A 21759-nucleotide genomic window follows, 5' to 3' on the forward strand; every position below is an offset into this window, starting at 1 on the left:
TCTACAGGCCAATTCAGGAAACTTGACCATGGAAAGTGTGATTCATGGCGTTAACAGCAGCTCACTTATTGGCTCAATAATGGGCTTAACAGGGAAACTTTCCCATATTGACGATTGAGTGGGCGTCGTTGGATGCCCACGCAAACAGCTGGAGACTCGCTTACGACGTGTCTGTGGCATACCGATGAGCCAGGAGACACCCTCTTGTTAAATTATTCCACCCCACGTCAACTCATTCTCCTCTTCCTCCATCAACCACCCCCACCCCATAACTCTCCCTCATCTCATCTTTTTTTTTTCCTTTCCTCCCACTCTCTCTGCTTCACTTCTTTACGCTTCATAAAATCCAGACGGGACCCTTGCATAAGTCCCGCCTCCGTGCATGTCAATCAAACCCATGTGCCTCTTAGCAACAGGATATCAGCAGTCTCCAAGCTCCTCCTTCCACACTCTTTTCCATCTCCTTATAGGGCTTGAAAACCCCTGCAGCCCACCCCCATCTTTTGCCATGTAGGGTCTCCCCTCTTCCTTGTAGATCTCTGGAGGGAGCTCCTCTTTTTTTTTTTTTTTTTTTTTCCACACAGTCCGTGAACGTCGCTGTCATCTCCATCCCCGCAGCGCTGACAGACCCATTACCACCGAGGAAACATTTTGTGAAAGACAAACACTGCATAACAAAAAAAAGCGGATGACACCCCCCCACCCACCTCCCACCAGCTAAACATGCGTGCAGGTGAGCACACAAACTCCCCTGACAGATATGTATTTGCCCAACCTGCACACGCCTCCCGCTAAATATTAGATGGTGAAACCAGTCCGTCCGGTTCAGGAGGGGCTTCGTGTTAAAACAACGCGTGTCCTGTTGTCCAGAGCGCTTCACAAATGTGCAAGAGCCAGCTGGAGGAGCGTGTTGTTGCTGTCAACTGCACCTCACCAAAGGCACGTGAGGGCAATCTCCCCCCACAATGCATTTCAGCAGCAGGAAAACAAATTTCACCCATTCAACTTAAAACTTAATTCTTTGGTAACTTTTCCTTTTCTTTCTCTCCCCCTTAGAGTAAAAAAAAAAAAAAAAGAAAAGTGTTTAACCTTTCCCAGCTCACCCACAAACGTTATCCTCGTGCCTGAAACCATCCAACAATCGACACAAAATGAGTGACTCATGCAAGTTGCCACGGCAACGCGGCTCATTGGGATCATTTAACAACCATCATTGTACACCCAGCAGAGAATCAATAAGATTTAAAAGGTGGAGGCAAGCAGGGTGGTGGAAATTTAGGGGTGGGGGTGCAAACGAAGAGAGGCGAGCAGGTTCGAATCCTCGTGACCCCCGCCAATGGGAGGAAGTGCGTGCCTCTGCGGCAGGTAGGCCTCTCTCCTCCGCCTCGGGGCACACGCTTAGGTGGGGCTTGAGAAAATATTCCAGTCTTTTCTGCAGCAGTCTCTACACCCTCAGCACAAGCCGCTCTATCTCTTTCGTGGTTAATAAATTACCCCATCACACCGCAACGCAGCTCACTTGCACACCTTATTGCCAAGTCAGCTCTACAGCCAGAAATAATGTCCCAGAGCAAAACCCGCCCCCTTTTCCTGGGGGGCCTGCAGTGTTTGTTAAGTCTCCTGTCCCGTCATGGATTGATCCGCTTCAGCTACTGATCTTCACCGCAACAGCCCGAGGATGTATTTCCCACTCTCATGCTCCCATTTCTTCTCCAAGCCCCCCCACCCCCACCTCTCATCCAGGGGCTCTTAAAGGAAAACATTGAGATAACAGCTGCCAGGGCCCCAGGGAGAGCAGGAGAAGGGAGAAAAGAGGTCAAACAGTAAAGAGAGCAGGAATCCAAGGTACTGCTCAAAAGGAGTCACACGCATGCCTGCAAAAAAAAAAAAAAAAAAAAAAAACAGGAGCGCACACACAAACCCATCCTGACTCACAGCCACTGAAATGTAATATGAACACTTCATGCAGCAACTTTGCAGCCCGCTGCGTGCTGGAGCGTTCTGTGTGTGCGTTATTGAAATGTGTGACAGAAATTACAGTGAGGAGGTGTTAGCTGAAGAGAAGGGATGCAGACGGGAGCAAGAGGAGGACGAACACGCAGTAACAAGAAAGGGAAAACAAAAGGACGGGGGCAACTGCTCTGTGGACACCTGTCCCTTTCGCTCACGGGCTTCACGGGCTTGAGCGATGTACAGAGACAGCTGCAGGGACAGTAAACAGGAGGGGTTTTCTTTCTTTCTTTCTTTCTTACTTACTTACAGCCCTGCCCCCCCCCCCCCCCCCACCGCTTCCCAGTTTTTGCCAAGAAAACGTCCACAGAGCCGACGGCTTGGACGCGCTCAAACTGCTCGATCCAGCAGCAGAAAGTAGAGTGTGCTGCGTGCTCACATGGATTCTTCTGAGCATACATAATACATGACAGCGCACGGTTTCTGGCAGTGGCAGCTCTCGCTGTTCAGATTGCGTGCCCACTTCTAGCTCTGGGCAGGAGAACAGATGCCACAACAACAGCGCACAATAATACATCGCCGCTCGTGCGTCTCACCACAGCGGAGGAGGGTAATGTTCGCGACGATGCCTTCATCCGGTCCTTTCCCTACTTTCACTCTTTGTGTCCCTCAAAAACAGGAGTCCCAGTGAAAGCAGAGTCCCGAGTGGACAGCTGGAGCAAACGGGTCGAGTGGAGTCCTGGTCTGTTAGTGGGTAATTAGCATTTAATGCTCACTGACAGTCCCTCTCATGCAGTCTCGCGAGCGGCCCAAGCCTTGGCGACGAGGACGGGGGAAAAAAAAAAAGAGGCAAACACTCACCGACAGCACGTTAGGATAGTACAGTCCCATCATCGTATTCTGTGCAACAACTCCCAACTGTCGTCGCAGGCGCTCCTTCCCTCTTCTCGCGCTGCCTCGCCTCCTCTGCGAGCCTGTGTCACCTCACCAGCTCAGTCTCTCTTGTCTGTCTCACAGATTCAAAATCTCCCTCTCTCTGCCCCCGCTCGCTCTGTCTGCCCTGCCAATCCCCTCCCCTCCACCTCCTTCCTCCTCCTCTGCTGGCCTCTGTCCCTGTCACTCTCCCTCCTTCGTGTTCTCCCGCTATCTATCTCTCCCACTCGATCTTTTCTTCTCGTCTCCCACTCGCTCCTTGCTTTCTTTCCCTCTACCCCCAGCCGTCTGTTTTGCTGCTGTGCCCTTGCCTGATCATCTCTTCTGCCTCCTCTCCAGTCCTCCTTCCTCTCCTCCTCGCTCACCGTGATAGCCTGACGCCCCCCCCCCCCCCTTCTCCCCTCCTACTCCGCTGCCTGTGTCACACCTGCAAACTTTCCCCTCCCCTCTGCTCCTCTCTCTCATGTCGCAGTCCTCCCCTCCTCCTTCTTTTCTCTCCCTTCTGCTGCTCTCCTTCTCCATGTAGGTGAGTTAACTGGGGCTGCTGGCACCACTGGGAGACCGAGATCTTCCTCTCTCGTGTCTTCCTTTCCTCTTGCAGACGAGCTTTGCAGCTAATTACGTGTCAGGTTTACGTCTGGAGTAACCCGTTATCAAACCCAAGGATGCCTCCACACACCTCTGCATTAACAGTCCGGTACTTAAAGCTGCACTTGAAAACCATTCAAAAGGGTAACAGACTACCGTATTTTTCAGAAAATACGTTTGTTTTTGTTTTTTTGCATGGTTTGGCCAGGGATGCGACATATACTCAGAAGCGACTTATGTTATATTAAAAAAAAAAAAAATATTGACTCGTACTGTCTATTCCTTATTTTCCTTTAAGTGATTGCCTTAAAGCGGTTGTTTCCATCTAACAACCACTAGAGGGCACTGTAGATGTGTGTTTCAGTATTTGCTACTGACAGCAATGCAGAAGAAGAACCGCCATCCAAAACAAACATGGAGGCCAATTACATCGTTATCTTGAACATTGCGATATTTTTCTTATTTGCTTCGAGATATTATTCTTGTATTTGTCTTCGTTGAACTAATGCAGGACGCTAAAAGTACAGCCAATCAGACGCGGCCCCTGCAGCCGAAGTTAAAGATCGCAGTTTAAAAAAAGACGTCGTGAACCACACATGGAAACATAATTAGCGATGTTTTTGTAGAGCTCTTTAAAATTATACTTAAAACATGATCTTGTTATGTCATCCGTGTCTTATTATTGTAAATGGAATATACAGTCAATGATTTCATGTAGTGATGAGGCTAAAAGGAGTCAATTTTGAAAAAGCATTGAGCACCAAATTGTGAACCAAAACATGAATTGCGTTTGGTGTGAACACAGCATTACCCCATCCATGGCAGATTTGTTCAGGATCGTCGCACTTTTCTCCCCAATGTGCGACTTATACTCCACAACGACTTATACTCTGTTGCGACCTATACTCCAGAAAACACGAAATACAAGGCTGTATTCTCTGTACTACCAGGTTTACATCAGGGGTACCCTTTATCAAACCAACGGATCCCCCTGTACTGTTGCGTTACCAGCTCAACACCTAAAGCTGACCTTGTGAACTGTTCAAGAGATGGAATGAATATCAGCTCTGTCATTCATGTTTTCATTGAAACGGTCAATAAAACATGGAGCACAACTCATTTGACAGACATAATTGTACGCAAACCCAAACTATTTTCCTTCAACAACATTTCCGCATCGCAACAAACTTGACCGGCAGTGCTGTTGGTGAAAGATTGTGATTGGTTTAATTTTGAGCTCTGATGCCTGATATGGTCAGTAGATAATAAATTCTGTCTTGTTTCCATGAAACATCCTTATTTTTCTTAACAGCTTTCTGCTAAAAAAACTAAATAAAACTTCAATACTCAGATAAACTCAATTCATATGAACAACTTTATTTTACTTTTTGAAAGTAAAATAAAGGATTTTTCTGTGTAAATACACAATTTACTATATTTTTCGGAGCATAAATTACGTTTTTGGCATAGTTTGGCCGGGGGTGAAACTTATTCTCAGTTGCGACTTGTCTGATTTGCAAAAAAAAAGAAAAAAAAGAAAGAAATAACACAAACCACTAGAGGGCACTGTAGGTGTGTTTGCAGTATTTGCTACTGACAGCAACGCAAAAGAAGATGCACCACTCAGTCTTACACCGAGCTTGGTGGAATTGTTCCAAAGAGACGCAGAATGAAGAATTCAACGGAATTCGTGATTTGAAGTGATAAAGAGTTTAGTTGACTTGTTAGAATATTCTTGATGCTACAGTCTGAATAATTGTTCAGAAGCATACATATATTCAGTGTGATATATGTGATGTTATATAAATCAATAAATTGATGCAGCTTAAACATGACAATCTAATGAGGTTTTTTTTGTTTTAATAGTACCAGTTTATACCTAATTATTTCACTAAAAAAAAATAAACTGCGTTGCAAATTGTGTTTTGGGTATTTTTAACATGTTCTTGTGACATTTTTCTAAGGGAGGACATTTATAAAGAAAATTAAGCTCAAAATTCCATTTCTGAATATTTCTTTATTCATGTTGATTTAAATCTAGTGCGGACGAAAACAATGCAATTTAGAAAAAGATTGTTTTGTTATGTAGAAAGCTCACTGCTCCATAAACAGAGAGCTCTCAGCAATGGTGAAGGGAAGGGGGGACGGGATTGCTCCACACTTACGGTCCCACCCACAACCCTAACCCTAAAAACGGCATAATCAAGATTAACAGACCACTCAGAGGGCTTTTAAAATAGATCAAAAGATGATTGGAGGGGTACTTAATTAAATACACTTTTTCTTTTTCTTTTTAAGTAACAATATTTAAAAAATAATATAAAAAATGACCATTTCACCAATGGAATTTAAAGACATTTTCAAGCTTAAATTGTAACAAAACCCAGATTATGCAGCAGTGAGCAACGTGAGCAAAAGCAGAACTGCAGAACACATTGGATTCCACCAAATCCTAAAACTGGGATTTAGGATTCCACTTCACAATGACTTCATTCATGAAAGTCTGTCATTGCTTTCAGGGTTATTGTTGGAGCGTTATAGCTCCTGCAATCAGGAGGACTGTAGATTGACTGTAGATTGACAGCGACTGTAGATTCATACATACGTCCACAACGAACTATAAAAGCAAGTGTTTTAGTTTTATATGTTATGTGTTACAACTAAACAATGTTGAGTTATTGTGAATAAAGTTTGACTTATCTGTCCTGTTGCACTCTATGCAAAAGGTGCTTTTTTCAGATAAATGAATAACACGGTTCATAAGTAGAACTTCCCATCAACCCCTCTGACCAATCACCTGCCTCTTGGCTCCTCTAGGAATTCTGGGTGGTGTAATAAAACCATATTATCTGACCGTTCTGGTTCGCTTAGTGCACCCTATAATCCAGTTAGCCTTATAGTCTGAAAAATACGTTAATTCTAAATTCTAAATAAAGGACATCGGATTATCCCATACACATGTCACTTGGAAATCAGAAAGCTTAAAAAATATCAGATATTTAGTATTTGTATAAATTGACTCAATAGTAATAATTTGTAAATTTCCATCGTGCTGTGTTACATCTCATTGACCAGCTGAAAACCATTTATTTGAGTCTCTCAACACCAGAAGAAAAATAACCTGAAGTTTACTATATAATGATCAAAAGTTTTGCCATGATTCCAAACTTTGACAGCTTTATACATATAAAAAGAAAAGTGCTACGGAAGTTGAGTGGGTTTTCTTCTGCAAAGGGCTTGTCTCCTGCTCCTCACGCCGAGCTCTCGCTGCTCTCCAGGCTCTTCCTTTGGGGAGCCTTTGATCGCATCACTCTCGCACTTCTGTTGACAGTTTAGCACATTGGTGTTGTGAACGGCTCTGCATTGTTTTCTTCCCATCTCCGCCCCATTTTTTTTTCCCTGGTCATTTCACACCTCAAAGGCCCTGAAGAAATCCTGAGCTTGACTTTCCTCTACCCCGCCGTGAGATTATCTACACAAACAGGAACTTCATGAGCAACCCTTCAGTCCTTGTTTAGACAACTCAAAGCTTTACCATCGCACAATGAAATGAAAGTGTCTAATTGTCCTCAAGGCTTCACCGGCATCCACTTAGTGGAATAACCCACACAGAGAAATGCTCCTTTATTGCAGCAAACGGAAACCCCTCCGACAGATACAGAGCAGATAAGCAGCCAAAGGTTGCCGAGCATCGCGGGAAGCGAGGGGATTATGGGTAAAGGATGAGTGGATGAGAGGAGGATGATCTAAGGATTAACCACATAAACTGAGCAGTCTAATAACACAATCAGCTAGCTAATACAAAGACAAGCAAACAGATTGCATATTTACACACACTAACACAATCAGCCGATTTTTTTCAGCACTTTGCTTTGGTGGGCAGGAATTGTGTTTAAAAAAACACAATAAATGATAACTGTTATTGAGAGCAGGATGGACAGTGAAGAAAGGAAAAGTGGCAGAGAGAGGCTTTCTCTAGGTAACCATTAGAATAAATATACAGTACACCTCCACCTTGTGGTTCAAAGAAATACAGTTTTGTCCAATTCAACACCAGATAAAAATGTTATCACTCACACAATAGGATTGTATTGCCTTACCTGACTGTGAGCCTGGTATCCGTGGTAACCAAGAGTCAATGGGTCGTTGTTCTGAAAGACAAACAAATTATGTCAACAAAGCATGCAAATCTGTAAAAATAAAAAACAACTTAACTTTATATAACCATATGTACCATATTTGATACAGGTATTTATAAGACCACTGACTAATTAGCATGATCCCAACTTTCCTAAATCCTTCCACTAGGGGGCAGTAGTAGGGCTTTTCCTGCTCATTTCAAAATGGCTGATTCCATGAAATTGTAAAAGCATGTGCAAAAGCACGTATGTTGAGAACAACTCATCCATTGTTACTCATTTTTGTAAATGACTACTTGCTGTGTTGAAAGAATTCAAAATGTGTTGATAATTAATTCTTGTTAATACAGTCAGACCATGTATGGATCAAATTTGATACAGTGGCTTAAATAAAGTGGGGTTTTTTTTTCCCCCCTGAACACACACGTGAATATTCTTGCATCTTGGGCTACGTTCACACCACCCTCGGTAACACACGTTCAAGCAACCATTTCCAGTGTTAAGTCTATGCAAACGCATGTTTCGGGGTTTTGGATTATTTCTAAAACATTTGGGAGTCAAAGATATTGTGAATACACGTTCAAAACTGTCACGTTCACGCGTCACTACGTAAATTTCTACGAGTGTTTTCGGGGCACTACACACAAACCGCGCAGCTATTTGGTATTTGACTTGGATTTGGTAGCGACTTTTGGATGTCCCCTTTAAATCTAGGAAATGCTAACCGTTTGAAAATTGATCATGGCGGAGAAAGTAATGATTGCGGTTTGTGCCCGGCTGGAATTACATGACACCAAGTCTTTCATGTGTTGGTTTAAAGCCTGGAGCAAGATTTGCACCACTTTTTGCACCAAGTCTCCATTTCCAACAGTAGGTACATGCGCTAGTATGAGGTAGTGACAGTCCAGTGTGAACACCACGAGTTCAAGAACATAGCTGATGCGAATGTAGCTTCAAACTAACACTATTGTGAGAGAAGAAGAAAAAAACGTGATACCATCTATTTCTCATCCATGATATTCTAAACGTTTTTGTGGATTTCAGAAGGTTTTAAAAAGATCTCAATTCCCCCCAAAAATGGCATATTCTGTCAATTCTTTTAAGTGGAGGCCTTTGCAGGTTTAAAGACTTCTCATATTTTCATCTCTTCTCACTCAATCAGCTCCCTTTCAGTTATGTTTCTGACTCCTAATCAAATCAGCCGCACCACATCCATGCTGCTATCTCCCAAGTCAGTGCCCTCCCCTTGCCTTTTCCACCCAGTGGATCTTTTGTAAGCTTGTAAAGACGTGATAATGGGGTCAAAGGGAGCTCGTGTGAGCGGTAGATGAAAGACGGGTTTTAGGTAGGTTTTTTTTGTCAAAGTGTTGTTATGGCTTTTAAATCACAAATAGGTCAGGAGTGTCACTGGATGTGAGTGTGAAACGCGATCATGCTTCCCGATGCCATCTCCAGCTGTGTAGTGGGCTGGAAAAAGGAAAAAAAGGCAGGCATCATCCAACCTCTGGTAAGAAACTAGGAGAAATAAAGAGAAATAAATTCCAAAAATGAATCAGGAATCAGACACTGTTACCCTAAAAGACTTCGCAGCCAACTTTATTCATGTCCATAACGTTGTGTTCCGGGTTTTATGCTAATGTGTTCTATTAAAAGACCTCTTTCACCACCAATAAGACACACTTTGATAAGGAGAAAAAAAAAAAAAAAAAGATTTGTACGGCTCCGACTTCATATCTCAAGATTAGAAAACAACTCTGCTCCTCCCCCTTCTCCCTGCCCTTCCCTTGTGATCTTCCTTTCATCTGGAACCAATGTCCCTCGTCTGCTTCATCCCTGGGGGGAACCACTTTGCTCTGTGTGCTTCGCAGCTTGAGTTCGCCTGATTAAGACTGTAGCCATCTTTCTCTCTGGACCCCATGAGGCCGTTATACCAAAACCGAGCACAACACATCCAAATGGTAGAGAGGCAGCGAGGAGGAGGGAGCAGGAAGCGCCTTCGTGATTGAAAAATACAGACTCTGTGAGTCTATCTCAGAGCCAAAAATGTACTTAGTGAACTTGCTTTGGGAGGTAGAAGCTTTAAATAATGAATTACCTCTTAGAGGCTTGAATAACATGAATAACGTATAAAGCTCTGTAACTCTGTAGCTTTGTAACGAGGACAAACTCTTGAACAAAATCCACTGCAGGTATAGAGGAACAAAATAACGCTAAAAAAAAAAAAAAAAAAAAGAGAGAAAATGAAATGACATTTATGGAGCAGCGTGCTGCGTCAGAGCAAAGGGGGTGGCTAAAATAAACATCTGGATTGAATTTTGTGCGAGGCTGAATTAGGACCTGCATGGCGATACAAAAGCTGACAGCTTTCAAAAATGGAAAGGCGAAGAAGAGAGCAAAGACACAGTGACTCATACATGAGCAGAGTCATGTGCTTTATTTCCTTAAGGAGCTTAAAAGGATGAAAGGGAGGCGGCGTGGAGGTGTTCTACTCACCACATATTACACTCAGTTGAACTTTAGAAGAGAGACCAGTGAGATTCTGTGTGTCACATAGTTAATCATTTGGCATCTATTTATCGCTGGGGGTAAACGGAGTCCAATTGATACCTGTCTGGGAGTGTTGTACTGGTTTTTACGCTTTCACACTGGACCGTTTGGTCCCCAGATGGTCTGCTTAATTTCGGTTAACTCCGGTGGAGACCAGACAACATAATTCTGCTCCCCCTGAAGAAGATCATTTGGTTTGATCCAAAAGTACAGGTAAGTTGCTGTGATCGCTCTCAATCGGTCACGGAAAGCTTGAGAGTTGTGCCAAAGAACCAATCTGGACTCGAGAACGGCACAGTGCATCATACAAGTACATTATGATGTCAGTTGTGTAACAATACACGACAACCTGTCTGTCTCGGTACAATTTGAATTGCAAAAAAAAGTAGTAAGGTGTAACGTGTTACAAACAAGTTCTAGAGTTACTGTGAACACAGTTAATAAAGTCTGACTGACGGATTTATCTTTGTCTCGATTAATGTATAGTTATAGTTCGGTGCGCCTCATAAATGACCATTTCAAAAGTAGACAATTCATTGACAGTGCGCCCTGGCCTATAGTGTGTAAATTATGGTAAGTGATTAAATCATTGGACATTTCCATGAATGGGGGAAGAAAAACACACTTTTTTAAAGTGAATTACAGAAAAGTTGAAGGTATCTCATGGGAACACATGGAAGAATTTAGGATTGATAGATGAAGTCAGAAGACTAATCTGTTTGTCTTTAATGTTTTAGTTTTCTTGACGGTCAGAGCTTTAGGGTGCAGTGCAAAAGCTGTTCTAACAATGTTTGCAGTTCAAGTGTGAAACCAAACTGAACTAAATAAAGCTGAAAATGTTCGGTATTTAATCTGAAAGAGCCTGAAACCAGGAAAGGAAACTCCTGGGGAAACACTGAGCAGTCAGGAGAAGGTTAGAAGAGGACCATATGTTAACATAAGGCAAAAAGCATGGAGAGGAAGACTGGATGCATTTGTGGGGCAACACACACAAACCAACCAACCTGAGTACTTCTAAAAACATGACAGGTTTGGGCAGGTGTGTGAATGTGCAACTGTTGTGTGAAATCTAATTTGGTCACAAGCCTTGCGTCTATTCCTATCGTGCCTTGGGACAGCTGCTCTTCTGAGGAGGAGGAGGTGGAGAGAAGCCACATTTCACTGCACTGACAGTCATAGCCAACTGCAAAGCAGGCCACTGTGTACACTAAGGAGGATGGGAATCCATTCCTTCAACAGAGCACTTATGTGCTACCTCTCCAAACAGTCAACTAGACAGTCGGAAGTTTATTTTCTTTCCTTGGACTCTCCGCAGTAAACCCAGGCGTGCTTCCTCAGCTGGATGTCAGCGACAGTCAAAGTGGATTTTTGAAACTGCTTGACAGCTTTGGAATAAAAGGCGGGGGGGAAAAAAAAAAAAAAAAAAAAAAATCACACAGCAGCATCAGCTGCCAAATCAGCAGCACTGCTCTTAAAATAAAATATTGATTTTTTTTTTTACCACCAGTGTATTTGGAACAAAAGAGAATATTTACTTGTAATGACTTAGAGCGCGCCATATTTTCCAAACATAATGAAGCAGTGGAGACACATGAAAGTAAAGACAGGCGTGCAGCAAAGAGCCACAGGTTAAAACGACAATCCTCTGCTTTAATCCATTAGGGGGCTGCTCAATCAGAGCAAAACAAAATGTACTGGAATTTTTTTCATCATCCATCATTAATTCCTTTTTTTTTAAAAGAAAAAAAGGAAACTTCTGTGTCTAAATTTAATTGGCATTCATGGCAAAAACATTTCATTTGTAATCCTTTGACTTCCAAATTGAAGCTGGTCTGAACTGTAGGAAAACGTAAATAGATGCAGTTCTCCAAATAACCACCGGGGGGGGGGGTGTTACATTAAGTACATTAGTGCCTAATGGATTTTTTTTTTTAAACCCTCATATTTATAGTTTTGTCTAAAACATTTTTCTCTTCCACAACACCAAGTATATTATAACTATCTAAGGGGAGGAAAATTAAAGACCCACTCTAATAAATTGTGTTTTTGGTGTTTTTCACAAGTTTTATTAACATTTTTCTCATGGAGGACATCTACGAAGAACATTAAGCTCAAAATTGCATTTGTGAGTATTTCTTTATTCAAATCTTTGTGAATTGGGAGCAGACAAAAACTTTGTTGGAAAAAAACTGTTTTTCAGTTGAAAGTATGTTTTGCTAATTCCAACTATCTAAGAGGAATTGGTTTTGTAACATTTAATAACTTTAGCAACCAACATTTACCCAAGACAGAAATGAATAACTTCAGCTCTAAATAAAGCCAATACATCACCTGAGCATGTCATCCTACATTTGACATCTAAAAACGATTCTGTTTTATCAGAAACATTTAACAAGGACTGCAATTAACCTGAAGACCACAGCCGTCATGAAGGGCTCCGAAGTAAAGCTGAGTGCTATGGCTAAATACATAAAAAAGATTTATTTTAGACATATTTCAAGATACCATTTTGAAATTGATTTTCATAAAACAAAAAAATCCAACAAAAGTCCATTTCACCCCAAAATTTGGATTATTTGGTTGCTCCAATGGTTCCCGTTCCTGCAAAGGTGCACCATGGCGTTGTTCCATGGATCCAAGAAACGTATTGTTGTGCTAATGAGATCAAAACATGACAGAGAAATCATGGTGCCACTTCTATCAGTCCTTGAATAGACGAAACAAAAAGAATGAGGTCATTGGGATTGCAACAAATACCTTTCACACAGATCTGTCTGTGTCTGCAACAGAAGGAGAGTTGGGCTGCTTGACAGATGTATAAATACTGGTAAATGTACAACAATCTGCAACTTTACACTGAAAATCAAACAATATCTGACAAAATAAGAACAAATAAAAACCAGATCTTGGTAATGTAGACAAGCCATGATGTGACTCACAGCAAACAGGAGGATTAAACACCGCCAACCACTGAACAGGTGTTTGCATTAGCACTAGTTTTAACATTCGTTTTAACTTCTTAACTATTACTTCATATTTTGAGTTCAAATTTCTTCCTTTGGTAAAAATAAATACTGAGTCCGCTCATAGTGAGGTGAGATTGCAAGAATTATTTTTAAAAAACAACCTTCTGATGCAGATCCACTTCCAAACAGTTTATCAGGAGGACACAGCTCGACTCTGCACCAGAGTCTGCCGACCTGTGATTCGTGTTCTGCCTAATGTACTGCAAAATTAAAAGATCCAAAAGCATCACAGGAAGAAAAATCAACACCAAGCAGTAAAATCCGGGTCTGAAGGAGTGCATAAGTAGGTATGCAATGCAAGTCCTACTGATAAATAGTATATTTTGCAAAAACCTCAAGTGAATGAAATACATTTAATCTAATACCAACCAATTTTTCTGGATATATTTGGAATATTGGACAAAAGTTATATTCAAACTTTTTTTTTTTTTAACTTAATGCAGCCTAAATTATTTTTTTAATTAATAGATTTTTAGGTAAGTCGTGATATTACTATATCTTCCTACAACTCTTTTTTCCCTCATCTTTTGCTAAAATTGATACACATTATTATTTATTGGTCAAATTTTGTCCCACAGTCTTCAAAGCTTTACTTTAGTGCTGAGTGATATGAAACACAAAATCATATGGATTATTATGAAGTATAACATAATATAACACAATAAAGTATGTTTCCAGTTTGACAAAGAGAAGTTTGACGAAAATGTCAGTCCTTACTTTTCTCCACCTGTACTTTAAAGTGACATTAACCTGAATGGTCCCAATTTAGTGCAGCAAAATAAATGTATTAAACGAAAACGTGGACGTAGACGTTTTCACATTTTTATCAAAATTAAATATATTTAAACTGAATTGGTAAAGTTTTTTGTTGTTGTAATCTTTAAGAGTGCCCAGCCATTTCAGATTTCTGAGAAGAAGCAAGACATTTTTGCACTAAAGTTCAGCAATATAAAAAACTATTTTTAAGTTATGTGAAATCTGTAACGCAAAGCTTACAAACCAATATAAAGTGTCTAAAGTAAACATCAGGGTTGAACAGAACTCCGTTTAAAACCCCTTTAACACCATAAACGTCACCGGTGATGGCAAAATAAAAAACGCTCTTTGAGGTATTTTAACCCTTGACTTTTTACACAATTAACATAATTCCAATGGATTCGGACACAAAAGCAACTTTGCAGGTCGATCATCGGTGCAAATCTGCTTCTAAATCTTTCAGCACTTGTGAGAAAAATGTGAAAAATTTATTTTTATTCTTCTTTATTTTCACTTAAATAAACTTATAATATGCATAGTAAGATGTCACCGGCGACAGCAAAAGCACACTCTCTTTAAACTACCGTAAATCTTCACCTGCAATTAATGTATTTCAACATATTCTGACGCAGAGAAAAGCAACTTTGCGCCGATATGCAATACTTTACAGGGCTATCATGCTAAATCAACTTTGAGCTTTTAAGTGTATTAGGATCTTCATGCCTCACGAAAAGAAACCCCACCAGCCACCCCAACCCACAAAAACGAGCTGACAGACCAGTGAGGAACAGCCTCTTCCAGGAAGTGTCTGCGCTGCCAGTACGGCCCTTTCAGACTAACATACACACCCACTTTTTCTGCGGAACCAGCAGTGATCCCACTTTTGCCGATCACTGCACAATACGCACATCCGTCTTTGCAAACGTTTGGATGTTTTTTGTTTTTGTGGGCGAAACGCAGACAAGCTGCCAAGGATTGACGTCAAGAAATAGGTGGCACCCAAAAAAGCCGATGCCTCAGAGATGGAGTCGTTTTACTTCTTTGTAGGAAAAAAGCTGGCGAAAATAACTACTATTTAATTTAAAAAATGGTTCTTTTGGGTGCCAAAGGTTATATATTATCATATACATGAATATTCTTTACAATAAAAGGCTTAAGAATGGCATGGTAAAGGCCCTTTTTAGTGTTGTGTATAGACGCCAGTCAGCTGCTTCTATATCGTTCGGCACTAATGATTTAAATAACGTAAAGCATATTGCAAACTTACACGAGTCAGAATCAAAGAACATTAAACAGCATCATGAGGCGAAACCATTTTGTGGATGACTAGTTACAAGGATGATAAGTTACAAGACAACACTGATCATATTTGCTTTAATAATTAATAAAACTAGGTTAGAAATAAAAGAAATAGCGAGATACACAATTTTTTATCATCCACAAATGTAATGTCATATCGACTAGCACTGTTTCCTTTTTTTTAAAGCACGTTGGCAAACAGAAAGCTAGTAAAGATGCAAGGACTTGATATTCCTAACCAATTATAAGTCTGTTACTCCTTTCAAATGAGTGGGAATGATGACACTTCAGAGCGGAATGGAAAGATCCACAAAGTCTGCAGTGAACAACTGATTAACTCCTCCCAGAAGCAGAAGATCTACACAAATGGCTCTGTTCTTAAGCACAAATCAGTCCGGAGATTTCTGCCAGCAATATATCACACAAAAATATTGAGCCTAAACAAACAAATATTCTCAGCTGACTGCAGGAGCACATTTGTCTTTTTGACATTTTCACTCCACTGTGGTCCAAGAGCTGGGATAAAAGCATGGAGAGGTGATCCAACTACAGTAATGTCTTAGTCAAGTCATTTTTCCTCTGCCCCATCACCCCAGGCCAGAGCCTTATTGGGTTCCAGAGGTCCCCGGTTTGTACGCAGAGCGACAACAAAACAAGGAGCGTCAGCAGCAAGTCAGATGGATATTAAAGCAGACAACTTCCTCTCACTATAATCTGACTGGAGCTGGGAATGTGTGGGGTTGTAATGAACCCATGTCATCCAGAAAAAAAGGACTTCCCCTGGTGCTGCACAGGAATACAAATAGAGGGATCACGTGGTGTGAAGCTGCTGAGTAGGTTTTTAATTTAAAATCCAATCTACTGGATTATGAGCCCTCTGCACATTGTATTTCAATTCTTCTGCAAATTTCCTTTTTTTTGTGTTGACTGACATTTTCTGTCCTTCAACGCTGCAACGATTTACACACCCTCCTTTTCTCTCCTCAGGCTTTGCAGAGCCAAACACAGAGGACTATTTCCTGCCTTGGCGCTGTGCTGACAACACACAATCATGAGAAACACTGCTGCGTCAATAACCAAATGGGAAAAGATCCCATCAAACGGCTGCAGCGCTGCCAAAAGATTTGTTCTGTATCGTAACCACACCCCACCGCGCTGCCTTCACATGCAGGTCAGGGTTCAACTGTCGGCGTAATGCTAGCAATAAAGTTTAATGGAGTTTTTTTTTTTAATTAAAGTTCTTGTAGGGATCCTCTAAGGGTCATAAAAACTGCCAGCTGTAATATTTTCCTGTTCTGGAAATGGGTTTTGCAGGAGCGCTCCTCTTCAGATATATTAACATTTCTCAGAAAGTGGCTTTAAAAAGACCACTAAACTAGTTTTGCTGCAGAGCATCGTTGAAGTTACCAACCAAATGATTTAACTGGATCTTCACAGGTTAACATCCTGGTTTCTAATTCTTATATTTAGAATAGTTTGGCGTATTGCAGAATTTTATAGTTTTTAAAGAATTTGTTAGAGATCAATAGAAGCTATAAAATAACGTTTTGCTGTGCATTATTGCGTGTTTTTTTTTGAGCAACCAACAAACATCATGAAGTTTAGATCATTGACTGTATAACAAAACTGGACCCCATTTTTTCACGATAGGAAAGACGCCATGTTGGAGGCAGACGACGTCAGTAAGCAGTGATTGGTCCGGGTTGGTTTGAGTCATTGTTTCTATGGCAACCACTTTTGCCAATCAGGAGTGAGCTTTTTGGAAGTCCACACCCCGACCACTTGAAAGCACGCCCCACAAAATCTGTTTCCAATGATCAGTATGGGAGATGGGAACTAACACCTACTTTTACTGAAGCATCTGATTGGCCAGTTTATAACTTGAATAATTCGTACTACAGAAAAAACACCGAGCCTCATTTTCAGTTTGTTTGGATTGGTTAGGTGAGCCTTTACACCCTGCCAATCAAAACACCATCACAGCACCAATCAGCACAGTTTGAAAATCCTCCTGACCTGACCTGAATCTGTATTGATTGGTATAGTATAAATGACTGATCAGAAGTTAAGAACTGGATACTGATCATTTAGGTAAGGAAAAATGAAAAAAATTCAAAAGTAAAACAGACCAGGGGTGGGATTAGATACGGTCGCTTCCTCCGCCTCCCTTTCAAGCAATCTACTCAACTCCTTTTGACAATATCTCAGTATATAATAGATTGTGTCTATATGCAAAAGAGCAAGTTTGTTTATTTATATTTAAGAGTAATAACTGAACTATTTACTAGTGTATTTAAACATGTGTATTTTCCAATCAATGTTTATGACTAGTTATCCTATGTTTGCTATATCTTTGAATAAATTCTGCTTTGATTGCTTGAAATAAACCATTTCCAACCCAATCCAATCTTTAGACTGAGGTCCTCCACCCCCAATTATTGCAGATACTCCTTTGCTAAAAATATATATATATTATTTTTTTTAATCAACATTTGGGTTTCTACATGTGTTCCATGTTTTTGCCCTGAATAACGGTATTTCGAATCCCCCATCAGTGCAAGATGTGATCCAATAAGCTGGAAACAAAGCCTCTTTGCTGCCACTGATAGGGCAAATCTGTTCCTAACTGAGAGATTTGAATTGGGAGGGGAGTGCGTTTCCCCACTCTCATTTCCGGACTGTCCGCTCAGTTCAATACGTTTTAAAGGCTGAAGCGATTGATCGAAGCCTCTCACACACACACGCAGGCGGTTTTTTCTAAGTGCATTACATTTCAGAGGCTGTCTGTCAGCACTCCCAGACAGCGTGAGGATGGCACAGCCAGCCATTTAGCTTTACAAGCAGGAGCAAACAGGCCACTTCAACTCCATTACTGCCTCTTTCAGCAACAGAGATGTAGCTTTCTGTCTTCTACAGGAGTACTTTGCTCTAAATAATCCAGTCTAATGACATCCTCAGCGTGATCCCGTGATGCTCCATTAAGAGGATATGACCCTTTCTGGATGGCTATGGGGCACAAAATGTCAATTCAGTGAGAAAGCACTGGTGCAAAAAAAGTCTTAGAAAATAGTAGGGATGGCTACATTTATTCCATTTTTGTGAAATGAACTGAGCAGATAGGAACTTAAGTTTTGCCAAACATGGCTCCACTTTGTTAAACCCAATTTAATTCGGACTACAAGAAAATAGATTGTTTACATTCTGATTCAGATGCATTGTGGGTCTTCCAAATAAAGCAAAGTTTGCAGTTTAATGGAATGAAGATGGCGCTTCTGGTTACAGGATAAAGTAATTACTTGTCATAAAGCAGTATCTGCCATCATTTACTATCAGAATACAGTGTCATGAGTGAATGAAAGCAGTGATATTTCCTGCACATTAGGTGATGAAGAGGCCTGAGCTTTTGTTCTATAGGAAAGGCCCTTTTGCTGCAGTGCGCACACATGACACGCACGTATGGAGCCTAGATGGCAAGCAAAATAGATCATAAATCACGGGGGGGGGACCCCGAAACGTGTAGTGATTTATGATGCCTTATGCTTGCCATACTTGGTTGAGTTCAGACTAAAGGCACCGTGTGGAATCGTGTCCCCTGCTCCTCACCTGGCCGACCTCGCCGAGCCCTCCCGAGCCGTCGATGCGGGGGCGCTTGCACTCTGCCCCGCTGGAGTCCACCAGCGCGGCCGCCGTCTGCGCGTCTGGTTCCGGGTCCCCGCGCTTCATGCCCCGGACGGCTGCAGGAGCGCCGCCCGCGTTGGGATGCACCCCTGGCATGGTGTCCAGCTCTCTGTCCCGGTCCATGAGCGCCCGGGACACGGGCAGCATAATTGAAGCAACGTCGTTCGACATCAACATTGGAAAAACCCTATTTGTGCTGACGTTCCAGGCAAGAAAAAAAATAATTCGGAGATCACCCTCTGTGCTCAAATCCAGGCGGTGGAGGATTCAGGAAAGCGTCTTTAAGTGCCAAGTTCACGCGTAAACTAGGCCTTTGTATAATTCTGCCTTTAGGATCGCTCCCCTAAAAGACCAAAATATATATTCTCCTTTTGGTATTCTTCCCAAAACAATTCTGTCCATAAAAGATCAGGTTACTTTCAAACCAAAGGTCCCCCCACCCCCTGCTCCGCTGACTGTGTATTTATTTACTGCAGGGCTTCCTCAGAGGCCTACCTTATTTCTGACCATAACAAAACCAATTAAACAAACTGCGCGCGCAATAATGGCTCCTGAGCAACCCGGTCAGCCTCCATTCGCCCCGTTCCAAGAGAGCGCAACGCAACGGCAGCTCAAGACGAGCAGCCCCCCAACATGTCTTCCCTTTCGCCTTTTTTCCCCTTCCTATTAGCTTGTACCACAGAAAGAGGTTCACTGAAAGCCAATCCTCACCGGGAGCTCTGTCTTTCCATATTAGTCCGCAAGTCTGCGCAAAATAGAGAGAGAGAAGGGGGGGGGGGGAGTGCGCACCCCTCTTGGAAAAATAAAACAACCAACCAAATGGATGGACGCGCAGGCGGACGAAAGGGGTGCTGTGTTTCCTTCCTTCTCGATTATTTTCTTCCCTCTTTCCCGGTGGTGTGTTCATGTAAGCGTGTTACAGAAAGGAAACTGTCCTCCCTCCCTCCCTCCCTCCCTCCCTCCTCATTCTTCCTCCTCCCTTCTCCTCCTACTCTCTTGCTGTAGTCATTCCCCTCCTCCTATCTTCCGCTTCTTTCCCTTTGCGCGCTGAGGCAGGCGGCCATGCAGCGCAGCAGAGACACGCAGTGTGCCGCAGTGCTTCCATGCGCCTCACAGAAAGGGAGGTGTGCGTGTTTTGGGGAGGGAAAGTAAGGGGGGGGGGCGTAAAAACTGTCCGCTGCGTGCGCACCTGTCCGGTTTTTGTGCGCAGATTCACCAAAATCCCTCAAAGTTTTAGAGCTTTTTTTTCCTGCAGCACAACTGAAAGCTGAAGCAGACAGGCCTGACGTCCCCACACGAGCCAGCTGTGAGTCACGCCGGATAGAGAGCCTCGTTCTCCTTTGGCATTTTTATTTCTTGGATGACACCCAGTGGTCAAATGGCACCAGAAGCAGAGAAAAAAAAAAGCAAAATGAGCTTGATGTGCCAGAAATTATTTCTTCTGTTAAATGGACCATGAGAATTCTCTTTATGCCTTTTAGTCACAGTAAATCCCTATTGTTGGCTTGTTCAGTTTAACTAAGGCAGTTATTAAAAACACACTCCAAAATAATTGTGTTTCTGCTATTTTTGTTGATATGTTCTTGTAGCCTTTTTCGAATGGTAGAGGACTTTTATAAAGAAAATAAAGCTCATAGTTGCATTTTTGAGATCAGGAGCAGGAGACAAAAAAGCTACAGTCTACATGCCATAAGCTCCCCTCCATTCTGATCCATACAGTTCTAGATGACAACATCTGGCTCAAAACTGTACGACTGCATTGCTCCAAAACTGCTCGACATTTTTGCTGCACCAGTAATGTTTAGTTGGGGTTTTGGGGCCTATAAGCTCGGGGAGGAAAGAGTGTAAACAGATGGATGATGGGAAATGAGGGAAGGGTTACTCTGTGCCAAAAGCCCGACCTACAACTCTGAGGCAAATTTTTTAATAAACTCCTGCTGCTCTGCAGAAACTGTCCTAAAAAAAACATATTTAATTGTATTTTAGCTAAGAACGGCATAACAGTCATTATTTAAAAAGCCACTGGGATCGCTTTTACAATAGGATCAAGACACGATTGGAGTGAGACCAAGTGTGCAGAAGAATGGCACAGCACAAAAAAGTCCTTTCGTGCTGACGCCGGTTCATTCTGGTTGTCAGGATTGAAGTGAACAGCTGAGAATTTGACTAGGACAGTTGTGTGGAATGGCCTAGCCTAACACACTTTACCAACCCCCCTCCATTGTAGAAGCAGCGACACAGGAGGCAGAATTCTATTGGCTGTGCAGAAATTATAGTATACAGCACATAAGAGTGACATATAACATGCCAGCTGCCACGGTGATCATGGAGCACGGAAACTTTTTTTTTTTTTTAATAGGACATCCCTGTCAATAATGGTTTGGAAGTCTAAGTCAAGGTAAAGTAAATCCTGAAGGTGGTTGAGATTGAGTGTGCCAAGATCTTGAGTAACGTACAAATGGTTTAACCATTGACTTTATACAATAAATAGCCTGAGTGACCCCCCCCCCCCCCCCCCCACATTCCAAATAGGAAGTACCCACTGGTTCCAAGAAGACAAAATCCCATGGACTTCTATGGAGAAAAAACATATTTGTCAGCATAATCATTCTTGCTCCGTTACCTTTTTAACATGTTCTTGTGAATCCAATTTTTTAAAGTTATTAACTGACCAATCAGATGCCTCAATAAAAGCATGTGGTGCCCCAGCATTCCAAACGTTTGACAGATTTTGTGTAGCCTGCTTTTAAGTGGAAAGGGTATGAACTTTCAACAAGTCACTCATTCCTGACTGGCGAGAGTGGTTGCCATAGAAATAACAGACTGGACCAATCACTGCTTTC

The 21759-nt window shown here is 42.0% G+C and overlaps 1 protein-coding gene across 11 annotated transcripts in view; it reads right to left on the bottom strand.

The window, feature by feature from the left end:
* rbfox2 (RNA binding fox-1 homolog 2) overlaps positions 1–19902 on the bottom strand; it is a 52207-nt gene extending 32305 nt beyond the window's left edge. For 7 of the 11 annotated variants that reach the window (XR_013655442.1, XR_002873415.2, XR_013655439.1 and 4 more), the window contains exons 1-2: positions 18842–19902; positions 7572–7622 (exon numbers count right to left, since the gene is read on the bottom strand). Coding sequence is in view for 8 of the 11 variants with exons in the window: in XM_078945440.1 (XP_078801566.1) it covers positions 7572–7622; positions 18842–19093 (303 nt within the window). In the remaining 3 variants the exon portion in view is untranslated. Of the gene's footprint in view, positions 1–2546; positions 2698–2811; positions 3238–7571; positions 7623–18841 lie in introns of those variants that run through there. The other 4 variants (XM_078945465.1, XM_078945463.1, XM_023955914.2 and 1 more) reach the window with 2 other exon arrangements.
* Positions 19903–21759: the final 1857 nt, after the last annotated feature.

Source organism: Oryzias latipes, chromosome 1 (assembly GCF_053564925.1).
Source record: "Oryzias latipes strain Hd-rR chromosome 1, Olatipes_Hd-rR_3.1".
NCBI lineage: Eukaryota > Metazoa > Chordata > Actinopteri > Beloniformes > Adrianichthyidae > Oryzias > Oryzias latipes.